Source organism: Diplotaxodon limnothrissa, linkage group LG17, assembly GCF_057381915.1.
Source record: "Diplotaxodon limnothrissa isolate DT_005_m linkage group LG17, D_limnothrissa_male_GT1.1, whole genome shotgun sequence".
Classification (NCBI taxonomy): domain Eukaryota; kingdom Metazoa; phylum Chordata; class Actinopteri; order Cichliformes; family Cichlidae; genus Diplotaxodon; species Diplotaxodon limnothrissa.
The window spans coordinates 7,458,995-7,475,621 of record NC_140612.1 but is presented as its reverse complement, the minus strand read 5'-3'; the positions used below and the strand labels follow the sequence as shown (position 1 = coordinate 7,475,621).

Here is a 16,627-nt window from a genome sequence, read left to right as displayed (position 1 = left end):
AGACTTTGTGCGTCAGTGGGAAGGTCAGGGTACAGGGTTCGAACCTCCTCATGAGATGTCGTATCTGCTGGATAAAAGCAAGCTACATCACATCAGGGATTGTCCTAGAGCTGCCCTACAGTAACAATCAACTGACTAATATATGAAATACTTGCAGTAGCACAATAATAAACACAAAGCAAAAAAATGTTTAGTGAAGATAAAAAAAACCCATCAAAGTTTTAGTTTGGATAAAGGGAGACAGAGCACCAATCTAAACAAGTCTAAACCATCTACAAAGTGATTGTAGGAGGAAACAACCTTGACTTCCTTTACATAGCTTAGTACTGAGAATAAAAGAAAAGCATGATTAGAATTATTTGTGCTTCTTCTTCTTTCGGCTGCTCCCTTTAGAGGTCGCTACAGTGGATCATCCGCCTCCATCTCTCTATTTCTAGCATCCTCCTCAGTCACACCAACCCCCTGCATGTCCACCTTCACTACATCCACAAATCCAGCACCACAGTTACTCTCTTCGCACCTTATCATAGCCTTCACTCCTACCCTCTCTATGCCTCCCGTCTCCATCCTCTTCAGAGTTGCCTCGCTTCCTTCTCTAATTCAATTTTCATCCAAAGTACTCCTTCTCTCTTCTCAACACACATTCTTCACATTAGCACATTTCCATCTCTATACTTGGTTACTCTCTTCCAGGACAATTTATGTGCCTTGCCATTCATTAAAAATCATTTTCTCCTTAGTGTCCAGCCTCACATACAACTCACTACAAGCCTTTTCCTGTGCCAGTGACACCTCTCTCTTTGCTGTGCACCTAGCCTTTTAGTACTCCTTCCTTCAGCTCCCTGACTATCCCACTCTTTCTTTGCCAGTCTCTTCCTTGAATACATTCCTGAATCTGTTATTATTTGTGCAATGAAAATTAAATCAAGAAAGATTTTGCTTTTACAGTCTCACTGCAGGTTGATACATTATAAGCACGCCTGTGGTTCACATAAGCATTAAAAGCTTGTATTACTCCCTGATGTTTTGCCTGTTAGCATGTGCAGCAGCTGGAGAAGGACTCCTAGCTGAAGACAGGACAGCTTCTCGATGTGCAGATTGGTCGTCTTCTACGCAGAAGCAAAGGAGAAAAACCCCAAATTAAACAGAACAACTACTTCTAATTACAAACAGACGTCTCTCTAAAACCGTGGCAGCAGTTCACCATGTCAAATGCTTTCTTGTCGTGCACAGTGACTATAACAATTAGCAGTGGCGTGCACAGACATTTTGGGGGGCAAGTGCTCCAGGGGGGGAAAAGGGCACTTTTTGCATATGTGGAAAACCTTTTCTTTTTATAATAAAAAAATCGCACAGGTTAAATGCAATTTGACTTTTATTTCAAAACATTCTCTAAAAATCAAAAATCACACCACAAAAAGATAAAATCTGTATCCAACTCTAAACTATATACATACATATTCTCAAGTGTCCATTAAATGGAGTGTACTGCTCTAAAGAAGCATCCTTCTTGGTGCCATGTCTTTGTAGATGTTGATGACCTCGTTGTAATTGATCTCCACATCTTTCTCAATGGCCAACAAGAGGAGATCAGACAACCTTTCTTCTCCACACAAACTTCTTAGTTTATTTTTGATTATTTTTAGCTTTGAAAAGGATCTTTCAACTGTCGCAGTTGTCACTGGTAGTGTTGCGTAGATCTGAATCATTTTGACAAAGGCAGGAAAGATCAGCTGGCCATTGTTTTCCCTCAGTATCAGAAATATTTCTCTGAGGTCTTTTGAACTAAAGCTGGAGTGGAAGACCTTTAATTCTGTTTTGAGCTGGTCCTCATCTTCTCCATAGAATTCACAGAGGATGTGGACAGCTTCAATGGCTTCTGGGTTTGGTGGGCCTACCCAGTTAGCATGCACAGTTAAGGGCTGGAAGGACTGAATGATTCTGGCCGTTGGGCTTCCAGTATTGTCCCCTTTGAACCTCCTGTTCAGTTCCCCAGTCATGATGTCCAGAAAGGTGAAATATACACCACTCCTGAAATATGCCTCCACTGACTCAAACTGAGCACCTACTTGAGGCACTGTGGTGCTGTGTTGGAAACGCACTGGAACTTTCCGCTTTCTCTCCTGACCAGGCACCACGGTAGGTACTGGAATGTTGAAACTCTCTGCCTTCTCTGATGCACATCTAAATATCTCTCCAAATTTCTCCTCAGACCTCATGGTTTGCAATGTGTGAAGCACACCATCAATTACCTTGTAGGCAGTGGAATGGTCCAACCCTTCTTCCTGCAGAGAATCTGATGCCAAAGCAGTGACTTCGAATACTGGTGTGGTGATTTCCATGCAGAGAATGAACATAAAATTAATGGCATTTCTGTACATCTGAGCATCACCTTGGGCCAGGTTAGGTGGGTCACTGTCACTGATGTCATCAAGGAGCATCAAAATGGCTTTCAAATTTCTCTGAAGTGCCTTCAGTGCTTTTTCCCTGCAAGCCCATCGAGTATCTGACAGCTGCTGGAGCTCCATAACACGTTGTCCAGGAAAGAGAGACTCCTGAAATTTGACCAAGGCAGCATGACGCTTTGGGGAGCCTGAGCAAAAGGCATACAATTTCTCCACCAAGTTGAAAAATGTCACAAAATGCTTGCTGGACTTTGATGCCTCCACTAGTACCAAATTGAGGCAATGGGCTTTGCAGTGCACATAGAGGGCCTTCTCATTGTGTGCACGGATTCTAGCTTGGAGACCTTTATACATGCCACTCATGTTGGCTGCTCCATCATAGCCTTGACCATACATGTTCTTCATCTCTAGGCCATTCTTTTGCAGAAGCAAGAACACTGTATTCTCCAGCTCCTGGCCTGTAGTTGTATCAACATTGCACACTTCGATGAATCTCTCCTTTATTTGCATATGATGAAAATATCGCACAACAAATGACACTTGCTCTTTGTGTGAAACATCAGAGGTTTCATCAAGTAGAATGGAATACATTTCAGCCTCTTTTATTTCACGTTGTATCTCCTTCCTGATGTAAGTTCCTAGTGCTGCAATGATGTCATTTTGACTTCTGTTGGAAAGCAGTGACACCTGGGGCCTTGTCTTGGTGGCTTTAACTGTGGCAATTTTTTCCAAATGCATTTTCAGCACACTATCGTAGCGGGAAAATACATTGACTAATTCACGAAAATTGCCACGGTTATCACTGGACTCACTCTCATCATGACCTCGGAATGCTTGTCCCTGACGTGCAAGATACACTGTTAGGTCAATTAATCTTGTCAGGATTTCTTTGTTTGTCTGCCTCTCTCGCTCTCTAACTTCCACCCCTTTTACGTCTGAAACATCAAATGCAGACTGAAGGGCCTTTTTCTGGAAATTGATCCATCTAACCATGCTTGTCATGTGCATCTCTGCGCTGGAGTGTTGTTTGATTTTTTCAAGAGCAGTACTCCACTTTCTGATGCCATCAGTTGTCCAGGCTGTTCTGCTTTTATATTTTTCATCCGAGAGGAAAAGCCGACAACTAAAACAATGCATTGAATTAGCAGTGGGTGAGTATTCCAGCCACACATTAGCAGAAAACCACTGTTTCTGGAATGATCTCCCCTCAGTTTTTGGGTAAGGTATATCAGGCTGACATGGGCCCACATTGCAGCACATTGAAACGTATCTGTCATTGCGCTTTATTTTAAATGTATGGATGTGTGTTGGATCTGTTGGGTATTGTAAAGCTGCTAACTTTGACATTATGTGATCGATCTGTTCTTCCTCATTGTGGTCTTCAGAGAGCACTACATCAGTGTCTGTAGGCCTAACTGAACCTGTTGCTGCATTGGTCGCGGCTTCATCTGTTTCTATATCTCCCTCTTCTGCTATGCTGGTAGATGGCATAGAGCTGCTTCCCTGCTGTGACTGACTACAATGGAACAATAATAATAATAATAGTATTATTATTTATCATAATAATAAGCTTAAACAGATAGTTTTAATAATAACCCATACTGCAAGTCTTGTAACATAGAAATAACTTTCGTAGGTACAAAATAATAGTTAGCTCAATGCCTGCTGATTAAGTTCATTAAAAACTAAGTGTGAACAGCTTTTAAGATTTTTCAATAGAATTAACTGCAAGGAGCAGGTTACATTAAAACATTAAAATAGAACCTGACTCTGCCCTTGACTCTGACCTTTCATCTTCATTTTCCTTTGCTTTCATCCAGGAGAGCAGAGAACTGCTTCCCTGGGCTGCCTGTTGTAGATCCCTTTCTTTCTCCTTTCTCAGCCTCTCTTTCCTAGGCATTATGCTTGCTGAAATTAGTAAATAAATAGACCAAAATGTATGAGAACGAATAAGACTGACTGTGGTCATTACAAGAACAGGGCAGAATGGTCGTTTTCACAGGCAATTGGGAACTGCCTATTTTTCCTTTAGCAAATTAATGTGTTAATGTTGCCAATATGTTACACCAAAAAAAATTAACATGTCTAACCAGTGCTTCTCAAAACTTTTAACATGCACCACCCCCAACACCGTACCCTTCAAACTACCAATAACAACGTCACTGTTCTGTCACAATCAGGTCGGAATTGATGGAGAGTGGGGGTTGCCTAAATGGTTTAGGTTACATTTTAAATGTGTCATTTTTTTGTTTATCCATATGGATGGATGGAGGGGGCAAGCTGGCAAAGTTTGTCATGTGCAGTTTCTGACAGGCTACTTCACAACAAAACAATTGCAGGTTGGTCTTAGAGGGCAAACAGAATAATTTCACTCGATTCATGGGTTACCTGACTGGTTGGGAAGGGAAAGAGCTGCCTGGGCGGAGGCCATTGTGGACTCCTGCCTTTGGCCTACATACCTGGGAGATGGTGAACACTTGCGTCTCATTAACCGGCCTCTACTTACGGGAAGAAGTTAGACTGCTCTTTGCTGGATTGTTGCTTGACTCATGTTAGTGAAGTCCTGGCTAGGACACTAGTAATCTAGTTCTCTTGGATTTTGAATCTTGTGCTAACACGTCGTTTCCCTGTGTACAGACACCCTGGACCTGCCCTTGTTCCTTACAGAAATTCCCGGTACGAGAGAGGAGTGAGAGACTGGTGAGACGCCAAGAGAGACAGGAGGAGAGTGAGTGTGTTCCCCCTGCTTTTCCCTGCAGATTCCCTGGAGACCTGATCCCTGCACCCTTGTATATAGCACTTTGACACTGTCGCACATTTAACTTGGTCTAACACAGGGCCATATAGGTTTTTTCCCTCTTAATAATAAACAACTTCATTTAGGAATTGCATTTTGTGTTTATTTGTGTCATCTTTGTCTAATATTTAAATGTATTCATCAAGGGTCATCAGTTCAGAGACTGTGACAGTTGAGACTGAGAACAAGAACGAAGTGAGACAGAGAAGCAGAATGGATGAATTCAGATGGATTCAAATGTTTTTATGTCTGATGCTGATGATTCAGATTGTAGGTAAGAATACAGGAAACATTTTTATAGCAGTGAAATAATAATCGTATCAATATTATTACAATCACTTACCAATAACATGAATAAGACAGCTGAGCATGATCTGCTGTTTTAGGGAAGCATGTTTATAAAGTTGTTTCTAAATTGATTTTCACTCTTATTGTAAAAAGTGCTGTATTCTAATGTTTTTTATTGGTTTTCTTCAATGAAGATTGTTGATGACGTCATTCAGCCTCGTCTAAATGTGATGACCAGAATAACTGTGATGGTACTAAATGTTTTTTTATTTCAAGAAACTAACAGCACAGCTGATCAAACTTTGACAGATCGGTGAAAAGGCCACAACTAAACCAGACAGATTGATTATTGAGGTGAAATGTTCTCTCTCTGTTATAAAGTATTACCCTATTTACTCAGCAGGATACAACACAGTGAAGTGTGAGGTGACTGATACACACAGGAAGAGTGCAGCCATTTACCTTCAGCCCTCAGCCCTCAGGTGAGGAAACAGGTGAGCTCACGATCAACTGTTTAAGATGACCTCAAATATTAGTTTGATAGATTTTAAATTTTTAAGATCTTTTTTTTTTCATTAACAACCACACTTTTTGGTTTGGTTTTGTCATTTATTCAGCTGAAGCAAACACAACAAAGGAACCAGCGAGAAAAACTGAAAGCAGCTGTCACAGTTCGGCTGTGTGGCAGGCAGGAGAGGACCCAAACGCAAACTCACAGAGACAAAAGGTAAACTCAAAAAACACAGCTTTATTGCTGGCGTGAAGTGGGACACGAAAAAACAATACAAAATAAACTAAACTGGGAAAACTAAAGCACAAAGAACCACAGGGAAAAATCACACAGCTATGATGGAGGACGCAACACTGACAAAGAGAAACATGGGGCTTAAATACACTGAGGGATAACGAGGGGGAATGAGCCACAGGAGGAGAGCACAGCTGAGAGTAATTGAGCAGGACGAGGCAAGGGAAGCAAAACTAGAAACATTAACATAGAACAGACTGTGAAAGTAAAACAGGAAACACACTGACGGAACTCAAGACATGTGGACTAAACAGACTGGGGGAGACAGAACATAGGGATCTGAAACATGGAACAGAAAGGCACAGTAAATCAACATGAACATAACAACGCCACAGGGGAAGAGTAAAACTGAACACGATGAACACAGAAACACCAGACCTCTTCACAATAAAACAGGAAACATAATGAGACGTAGACATGACAACCCAAACTTCACAATGTAAGACACAGACATGAAACACATGAAAAGCAGGGGAGATTTACCATAGTTGGAAACACGAGGGGGAAATAATAAGAACTAGAAACACTTAAGCATGATAACAAATGAACTTAGGAACCTGAAGGGCTTACATAAACTAAAACATCAAAATGAACTAAAACTCAAAACACTGGGTCATAAGACCCAGGATCGTGACAGCAGCACAAAAGGAGAGTTCATACTTTAGTTTACATCTTTTTTCCTAATGAATATTATTTACATTTTGATGACAGAAAATCACTTACCTATCCTATAGGAAACATAAGATGTAACATTTGATATGATGGTGTGGTTTTGGCAGGAAACATTGTTCACTTGAGTATCATGGCTGTTAAATGGTGTGAAAAGTTTTTCAAACATTAACATGCAAAAATGTTTCAAATTTGTTTTGTCTGCTTTATCGCAGCTATTTCGTGGTACATCGATGGAGCTATTGGTTTGGTCGCACTGCTGATAACAGCTGTGTGTCTCATCATAAGGAAAAGAATGAAAGGTGAGAACATTTACAGATACAACATTTGTAAGTTGTTCTATGAATGTTAGAGTTGACTGTTTTTGTCTTTCCAGGAAACAAAATGCAGAAGAATGAAAATCCTGTGAGTTTTGAAACATATAATTAAATATTCCTATATCTGCCACTAAAAAGACAATTAAATAAACCGCTCATCTTTGAGGGAGTGTTAACAAGAACTAAACTGCCTTCATAGAAATGGTTTTCCACTAGATGTAGCCGCACTATTGTCTGTTTTTCAGGGACTGAGTTCAAACCCTGCGGAGACTCAAACCAATTAGAACTCGGTGAGATCTCCCACTACACCCAGAGTTAAAAACACTTCTTCTTATTCTCTAAAAAATTGTAAATGCATGACACTAACTGAAAAAGCATCCAAAAGATAAGAAAGTTAGGCCAAAAATAAAATCAGTAGACCACACCATGAATCGTAAAACCTGAAGTAAGAGGTCAAAACACAAATGCAATATCTTGAGACATCATTTCTGAGAAATTAAAGTGATGAATGAAGAGTTGTTTATGTTGCATTACAGTGAGACATATTTTCAAGGATAACTGTTGGCAAAGTAGGATCCAAGTGCAGAACTCAAATCCATGTTAAACTCAAAAAGCAGCTTTATTGCTGACCTTAGCAGGCCAAAATGCAAAACACAAAATAATTCAGGCAACACTAAAAACCTGGAACTCACAAACTAGCCTCTAAGGAACATAGAACATAACAAAGAACAGAAGCAAACTGGGGCTTTAAATACACATGAGGAGATTAGGCCATCGTGGAGACTAGGAACTCAGTTGTACGGTGGCCCTGAGAGGCCACTGCAACTTAAGAAAACACCAGCAATAAGAAAAATGCTGCAAAAGCACACAAAACACAACGAAAAGAGGAAAAACGACAACGGAAATAGGAAAAAAAAAAGATTTGCAAAAGCACAAAGTGTTTCTGGGGAGACAATAACCTGACGGACCAGTTGCAGGAACCAAAATATGCTAAGAATTGCGCTGGGAGACACTTAAAAGAAGTGGAGGATTTATCGGTTTTGTGAGGAAAGAAAAGATGAGTGGTATATGTGTTAGCCTAACTATTAGCCTAAAAATCCATCATCAGTATTATATGAGTCATGATAAAACACACCTAGCATGTTTTGGGTTCCTGCAACTGGTCCGTCGGGTTATTGTCTCCCCAGAAACACTCCCCTTTGCTTTTGGAAATCTGTTTTTTCCTATTTCTGTTTTCGTTTTTCCTATTTACGTTTTTTTCCCTATGTCTGTTACCATTTTTCTTATTTCTATTTTGTTTTGTGTGTTTTGCAGTGTTTTTTTTTATTGGTAAATGGACTGATTCTTATATAGCAATTTTCTACTCTCCCAGAGTAGTCAAAGCACTGTAAACAACATGCCAATACTAATTCAGTTGTCTTTGTATCAGTTCTCATCCCACTCAATAAACCAGACAGGATGATGGTAACAGTATTACCTACTTAAAATTGTGTTTGATCTTCTTTACGTGTGTGTGTGTGTGTGTGTGTGTGTGTGTGTGTGTGTGTGTGTGTGTGTGTTAGTCGGGTTAATACATTTTCTGTTTTTATGTATCCTTTCATGTACCTTCCCCCTTTTTTCTGAAACAAAACTCTGTTCGATCCAAATTTTGTTTCAGAAACATCTAAATGAAAAACTCTGACATAGTCAGGCGCAGCTAAACCCAAATGCTTGTAGGTTACCATAGGCAACCACACTGAGTATTCTTAACCCCTTCTACAAATACCCTCTTTTAATGTGTAACACTTTGTGTATGAGTTTGTGTTATCTCTGGTGCATATTAGCTGCATGTGTGGTGTCACCTTTCCATTTTCTAACAGTACACTTGCATACCTCAGTGCTTGTCTTCCTCCCCCTTTTTTGGTGGTCTGGACACTGTGTCAATCCTCCACTTCCAGGCAGTCGCTTGTCTCCCCGGATTCCTTAACCTAATTTGATTCCCCACACTAAAACAGCCGCCTCAGTCCTCTTCTGCTCCTTTTCTTCTCTCCCACTTTTCAGTCCAATGGCAGTCAGTTTTTTCAGCTTTGTCCCGTGTCTCTCTTTGTCCCACTGTCTCTTTCATTGCCATCTCACTCCAAACATGGCAAATGTCAAGCTCAGACAGTCTTCTCAAAAGTCCTTCACACACAGTGAGGTTGCAGCTTGCTGGAAATGCATCTCCATCCATCGAATCTAGATGGTGGTTCTTCTCTTTCTGATGCCGTTTGCCCACAGCGCTGCTGGACCTCTCTGCTCAGAACTCTGGTATTGTCTCTTGGACTCCTGTCCACTGTTGATGTTCATGCTCGTGCTTCTGAAACTGCACTCGGTGTCTTCAGGGAGAGATCAGCTTCCTTGGAGCTTGCTTGTTCAGGATGAGGATGGGAAGCTGCAAAACAATTCAGCCAAAAAATTCTGGCTGGGTGTTTTCTTTTTTTTTTTTTCTAATGATTTCAACCTATAATTTTCTTCCGACTGCTGCCCGTGGAGAATTGATCCAGGTCCGTTCCCCACCTGTAAACGACAGACTGAGAGACTTTCATTATTCACTGTGACTGCATATGTTTTCATCACTCCTAAAGCAACACATCTCTGCTTATTTTGTTTTGATCTCTACTGACTTTAAACCCCAAAAATAAAATTTTATTTGGTCTTAACCGCAAACACAAAAATCTTCCTGATGTTGTTGTTAATTATTTTCATCCACCACACTCCAAATTATGTTTTCTTTTGTGTCCAGCAGGGGAAGAAGGTGACCTGTAGCGTCACTGCTTCCCCCAGTTGGAGACAATTTCCCACTCACACTTCCACACTTTTTATTTTCTTTGTTTTCATGATTTTCTTTCTCTTTTTTTTATTACCGCATTGTTTTACACCCACACATTAACCTGTTAACTCACTCCTCCAACCTCATTTTCCTTTCACCCCAACAGCTCTCATACAGTCAGCAATCAAATTCTCCATTCATCCTTGAGTACTTGATCACCTTTAAATATCACTGTTAATTTTATCAATTTATTTATCATTAGTTTAACACTGATCCACTGTTTATTTTTCTTTATTTATTTTCAGTTCACTTTCTCCTCTTTGATCGCTACGATTTCTTAACTCTTATTATTTCACAGAAAATCAAATAATCTACTTTGTCTCCCTCTTTGTCATCAAGGAATTCACACACACTCACAGGCTGCTCACTCGCCCCCACCTTTTCTTTCTCTCTCACACACACGCACACTTTACTCTTCGTTCGTCCCACCTGTGAACCCGCCCCCTCGAGGCTGGCTGACACACACTTCATGCTTCTCGCAGTCCCATTCAAACTTTCTGCGAGACACTTCTGCTGATTCAGGACAACGCCCCAAGCGGCACACAGAGCGGGTACCGTCCGCTCGTGCGCCTCACGAATTGTTCAAACATGCGCCACGGACTCGATACCGCGGTTTCTCTTCCCCGAAAAAATATAAAACCAAATTAAACCCCCCAATTGACTTCACAGCTTGCAACAATTCGCGACACGGCCTCCTGCCGCGATTTCTGCACACCACAAACACACACTTTTAGACACGAATTCTTTTTGTTACTTTAATTGACTCCCGTACTTCCGACGAGACGCTTTCACACACACACGCAATCTACACACACTGCAGTCAGTGGGCTGAGCCAAGCAGTCGTTCTCTCACTAACAAAGCAACTTGCCCCCACTCTCATGCACGTTATCAACCACGACTAGGATCCAATACCTAGCTTTAGTTATTTAAGGAGCCACGAATCCCCAGGTCACCACCCTGGATCTCCTGCCTTCAGGTCCTAGCCCCGCGTCCGAGACTAGGTGGGGTAACCAAACCTGTGACACGCGCAGCCCTTAGCTGGCGACGAGGCCTCTCAGCCCCGCTTTCTAACTAATAATAACACACGTTTCCTGCTGTAACGCACGGGGACGGATCAAACACCGCCACTTTTTTTCCTAATAACTAAGACGGATCAAACACCGCCACGGATGAAACACCGATTCTATTAATCCGTAACAAACGTCTCCTGCTTTAACGCACCGAGATATCCTAAACATCAACCTGAAGTTCTTATCAAAAGTCTCTTGCTTTAGTCGCACTGAGACGGACGCTAGCCGCCTTTTTTCTACTGAGTGAATTTACACTGGGATACGTTCAACTTAGCGAACAGATAATTTAGGCTTTAAACAATATGCACGGTTCGAAAATAAACAGGTCGTGCTTACCTTTTAATCATGTGAGCTAAGTCTCTGTTCGCCTCGTTTCACGATCTCAGCTCTGCCAATTCATCTCTGCATCTCGAGCGAATCCCGGGTTTCGGCACCAAAACTGTTGAGAAATCAGTTTTACCCCGGTTCTTTTTATTCCTCGAGCATCCAGAGATGGCACCGGACTCAGTAGTCATTTTCACAAAATCTTTATTCATCTTTATTCATCTTCATTTAAGCATGCACTTCTAGAAGGGAAGATGAGGCCGGTGTCCCTCTGCAAAAATCTTCACCCCTTTGTTAGTTACAGCCAGCTTTATAGAAGTAACCCCATCATAAAACCCCCTACGGTGTGCTGGAAACTCTGTGTCTGTGTGAGTGTGTGCGCATATACCTGTGTGTATGTGTGTGCGTGACAACTAAAACACTGTGGGGGTAGGTGACTCCCTAGAGGTCATAAACCCCTCTCCCTTCTAGACCACAGTTACAGGTATCATAAATGTTGCAACCCCCCACCCTAAAGCTTCCTCTGGGGAATTTCCACTCAGTGGGGGAGAAGCCTCCTACAATCCACTCCTAAGTTCAGAACACAAAGAGGCCTTTATTACTCTACACACAGTGTCTCTACAATAGTTCTATATTCTACAATAACACATTTCTAAACTCTAAATCAGCTAAATATTCTACACATGCGTGAAATGCAAGTGGATTCGACCGTTTGCTCTTTGAAACATCCCGGCAAAATGTCCATTTTTAAAATGGACTGATAATGAGGTGGAGTTGTTGCTGCGAGTAACACAAAAGCACAAAGTTGCAAAAGCGAGTGAGAATTAAAGAATTTGAAGAAAAGCTATCTGGAGCATGTACAGACTGCCCAAGAAATGAGCCACCCTGCAGAGCTGCTACTGGCCAGGGCCAACGGCTGACAGTTACTCATGTGCAGGACATCAAGTCTTCATTTGAGCTTTTCATCCCAGATTCCATCCAGAAAATTATTCTGGATTGCAGTAATCTAGAAGGAAGGTGTGTTTTTGGAGAGAGGTGGAAGGAGATGGAACAAATTCATCTAAGAACTTCTTATCCTTGCAGGAGTTTTCAGGTCCGAAGGGGAATCCACAGAATCCCTGTGGGATGCAGAAACCGGCAAGAACCTTTCCGTGCATCAATGTCTCTGGAAAACTTCCACAAAATTTCCAGGATTATCCGTTTTGATAACCGAGACAACAGACCAGCTCGACGGCAGAGAGACAAGCTAGCTGCCATCAGGACAGTGTGGGATAAGTGTGTGCACCACCTCCCCCTGTTTTACAACCCTGGGCCTAATGTCACCATTGATGAGCAGCTGATCCCATTTAGTTGTGAAACATATTGCTTCACGTGTAAATGTGTTGTGTCTTTCCACTCACTCCACTTGATTATAACTGATTTATTTTTTTTATAACATTTTATTAAAAAAAAACCCCAAAAAACGAGAAGCACATTAATTCATAAATGTGATCTAACAAAGGGAAAGGGAAAAAATTAACCATCTTTGCTGTTCATATGGCTTGTAATTGGGATGAAGTAAACATCTGTTGAGTAATTTAACATAAAATTGTTTGATAGTGTTAATTTGGAAAGCCAAAACTCTAGCGGGTCCACCAGACCCATGAACACTGGCTGAGTAACAAAAATATGAACACCACACAAGGGTTAAATCTGTTGGACCCATAAACAATATTCAAAAATTGTCTTTCCATTAAATGCAAATTCTTTTTTTTCAACAGCTTGAACTATGTTATTTTAAAATTGACAGTAGAGCAGAAGTCACTGCATCATTTCATCATCAACACGAACCTGAAAAAAGCTGTCTGATATATAGATAAAATAATAACAAACAAACAAACATACAGATATCACTAAACAAAACACCTTATCTTGGTTTTCTAGGTGTTGCTGATGGTGACATAGGAAACTTCAGGATCCACCTAAACAATGAAGAGAAAAACATGCTGACTCCTCAGTAATATCCATCCACTTATCCTTTTCAGTGTCGCGGGGGGGGGGTGCGCTGGAGCCTATCCCAGCTGTCATAAGGCGAGAGGCGGGGTACACCCTGGACAGGTCGCCAGTCTGTCGCAGGGCCAACACACAGAGACAGACAACCATTCACGCTCACATTCACTCCTGCATTCACACCTATGGGCAATTTAGATTTTTCAATTGACCTATACCTTTAGACGTGCTTGTATGAATGGGTGAATGAGGCATGTTGTTTACAGTGCTTTGACTACTCTGGGAGAGTAGAAAATTGCTATATAAGAATCAGTCCATTTACCAATAAAAAAAAACACTGCAAAACACACAAAACAAAATAGAAATAAGAAAAATGGTAACAGACATAGGGAAAAAAACGTAAATAGGAAAAACGAAAACAGAAATAGGAAAAAACAGATTTCCAAAAGCAAAGGGGAGTGTTTCTGGGGAGACAATAACCCGACGGACCAGTTGCAGGAACCCAAAACATGCTAGGTGTGTTTTATCATGACTCATATAATACTGATGATGGATTTTTAGGCTAATAGTTAGGCTAACACATATACCACTCATCTTTTCTTTCCTCACAAAACCGATAAATCCTCCACTTCTTTTAAGTGTCTCCCAGCGCAATTCTTAGCATATTTTGGTTCCTGCAACTGGTCCGTCAGGTTATTGTCTCCCCAGAAACACTTTGTGCTTTTGCAAATCTTTTTTTTTTCCTATTTCCGTTGTCGTTTTTCCTCTTTTCGTTGTGTTTTGTGTGCTTTTGCAGCATTTTTCTTATTGCTGGTGTTTTCTTAAGTTGCAGTGGCCTCTCAGGGCCACCGTACAACTGAGTTCCTAGTCTCCACGATGGCCTAATCTCCTCATGTGTATTTAAAGCCCCAGTTTGCTTCTGTTCTTTGTTATGTTCTATGTTCCTTAGAGGCTAGTTTGTGAGTTCCAGGTTTTTAGTGTTGCCTGAATTATTTTGTGTTTTGCATTTTGGCCTGCTAAGGTCAGCAATAAAGCTGCTTTTTGAGTTTAACATGGATTTGAGTTCTGCACTTGGATCCTACTTTGCCAACAGTTATCCTTGAAAATATGTCTCACTGTAATGCAACATAAACAACTCTTCATTCATCACTTTAATTTCTCAGAAATGATGTCTCAAGATATTGCATTTGTGTTTTGACCTCTTACTTCAGGTTTTACGATTCATGGTGTGGTCTACTGATTTTATTTTTGGCCTAACTTTCTTATCTTTTGGATGCTTTTTCAGTTAGTGTCATGCATTTACAATTTTTTAGAGAATAAGAAGAAGTGTTTTTAACTCTGGGTGTAGTGGGAGATCTCACCGAGTTCTAATTGGTTTGAGTCTCCGCAGGGTTTGAACTCAGTCCCTGAAAAACAGACAATAGTGCGGCTACATCTAGTGGAAAACCATTTCTATGAAGGCAGTTTAGTTCTTGTTAACACTCCCTCAAAGATGAGCGGTTTATTTAATTGTCTTTTTAGTGGCAGATATAGGAATATTTAATTATATGTTTCAAAACTCACAGGATTTTCATTCTTCTGCATTTTGTTTCCTGGAAAGACAAAAACAGTCAACTCTAACATTCATAGAACAACTTACAAATGTTGTATCTGTAAATGTTCTCACCTTTCATTCTTTTCCTTATGATGAGACACACAGCTGTTATCAGCAGTGCGACCAAACCAATAGCTCCATCGATGTACCACGAAATAGCTGCGATAAAGCAGACAAAACAAATTTGAAACATTTTTGCATGTTAATGTTTGAAAAACTTTTCACACCATTTAACAGCCATGATACTCAAGTGAACAATGTTTCCTGCCAAAACCACACCATCATATCAAATGTTACATCTTATGTTTCCTATAGGATAGGTAAGTGATTTTCTGTCATCAAAATGTAAATAATATTCATTAGGAAAAAAGATGTAAACTAAAGTATGAACTCTCCTTTTGTGCTGCTTTCAGTTTTTCTCGCTGGTTCCTTTGTTGTGTTTGCTTCAGCTGAATAAATGACAAAACCAAACCAAAAAGTGTGTCATTATTTCACAAGTTGTTAATGAAAAAAAAAAGATCTTAAAAATTTAAAATCTATCAAACTAATATTTGAGGTCATCTTAAACAGTTGATCGTGAGCTCACCTGTTTCCTCACCTGAGGGCTGAGGGCTGAAGGTAAATGGCTGCACTCTTCCTGTGTGTATCAGTCACCTCACACTTCACTGTGTTGTATCCTGCTGAGTAAATAGGGTAATACTTTATAACAGAGAGAGAACATTTCACCTCAATAATCAATCTGTCTGGTTTAGTTGTGGCCTTTTCACCGATCTGTCAAAGTTTGATCAGCTGTGCTGTTAGTTTCTTGAAATAAAAAAACATTTAGTACCATCACAGTTATTCTGGTCATCACATTTAGACGAGGCTGAATGACGTCATCAACAATCTTCATTGAAGAAAACCAATAAAAAACATTAGAATACAGCACTTTTTACAATAAGAGTGAAAATCAATTTAGAAACAACTTTATAAACATGCTTCCCTAAAACAGCAGATCATGCTCAGCTGTCTTATTCATGTTATTGGTAAGTGATTGTAATAATATTGATACGATTATTATTTCACTGCTATAAAAATGTTTCCTGTATTCTTACCTACAATCTGAATCATCAGCATCAGACATAAAAACATTTGAATCCATCTGAATTCATCCATTCTGCTTCTCTGTCTCACTTCGTTCTTGTTCTCAGTCTCAACTGTCACAGTCTCTGAACTGATGACCCTTGATGAATACATTTAAATATTAGACAAAGATGACACAAATAAACACAAAATGCAATTCCTAAATGAAGTTGTTTATTATTAAGAGGGAAAAAACACACTCACTCTCCTCCTGTCTCTCTTGGCGTCTCACCAGTCTCTCACTCCTCTCTCGTACCGGGAATTTCTGTAAGGAACAAGGGCAGGTCCAGGGTGTCTGTACACAGGGAAACGACGTGTTAGCACAAGATTCAAAATCCAAGAGAACTAGATTACTAGTGTCCTAGCCAGGACTTCACTAACATGAGTCAAGCAACAAT

At 40.4% G+C, this 16,627-nt stretch overlaps 1 protein-coding gene across 1 annotated transcript; it reads right to left on the bottom strand.

Annotated features, from left to right (window-relative positions):
* Positions 1 to 1,493: 1,493 nt before the first annotated feature.
* On the bottom strand, positions 1,494 to 3,909 carry LOC146614583 (uncharacterized). Its single transcript, XM_085376142.1, has 3 exons — positions 3,473 to 3,909; positions 2,129 to 2,143; positions 1,494 to 1,879 (listed from the first exon to the last, which is right to left on the bottom strand). Exons 1-3 carry the CDS (start codon positions 3,894 to 3,896, stop codon positions 1,494 to 1,496), a joined length of 825 nt encoding a protein of 274 aa, XP_085232268.1. The 5' UTR covers positions 3,897 to 3,909.
* Between the last annotated feature and the right edge of the window lie 12,718 nt (positions 3,910 to 16,627).

What these genes read in the sequence shown, in the direction of transcription:
- LOC146614583 (XM_085376142.1), bottom strand. Translation starts at nt 3,896, where the DNA reads ATGCCATCTACCAGCATAGCAGAAGAGGGAGATATAGAAACAGATGAA.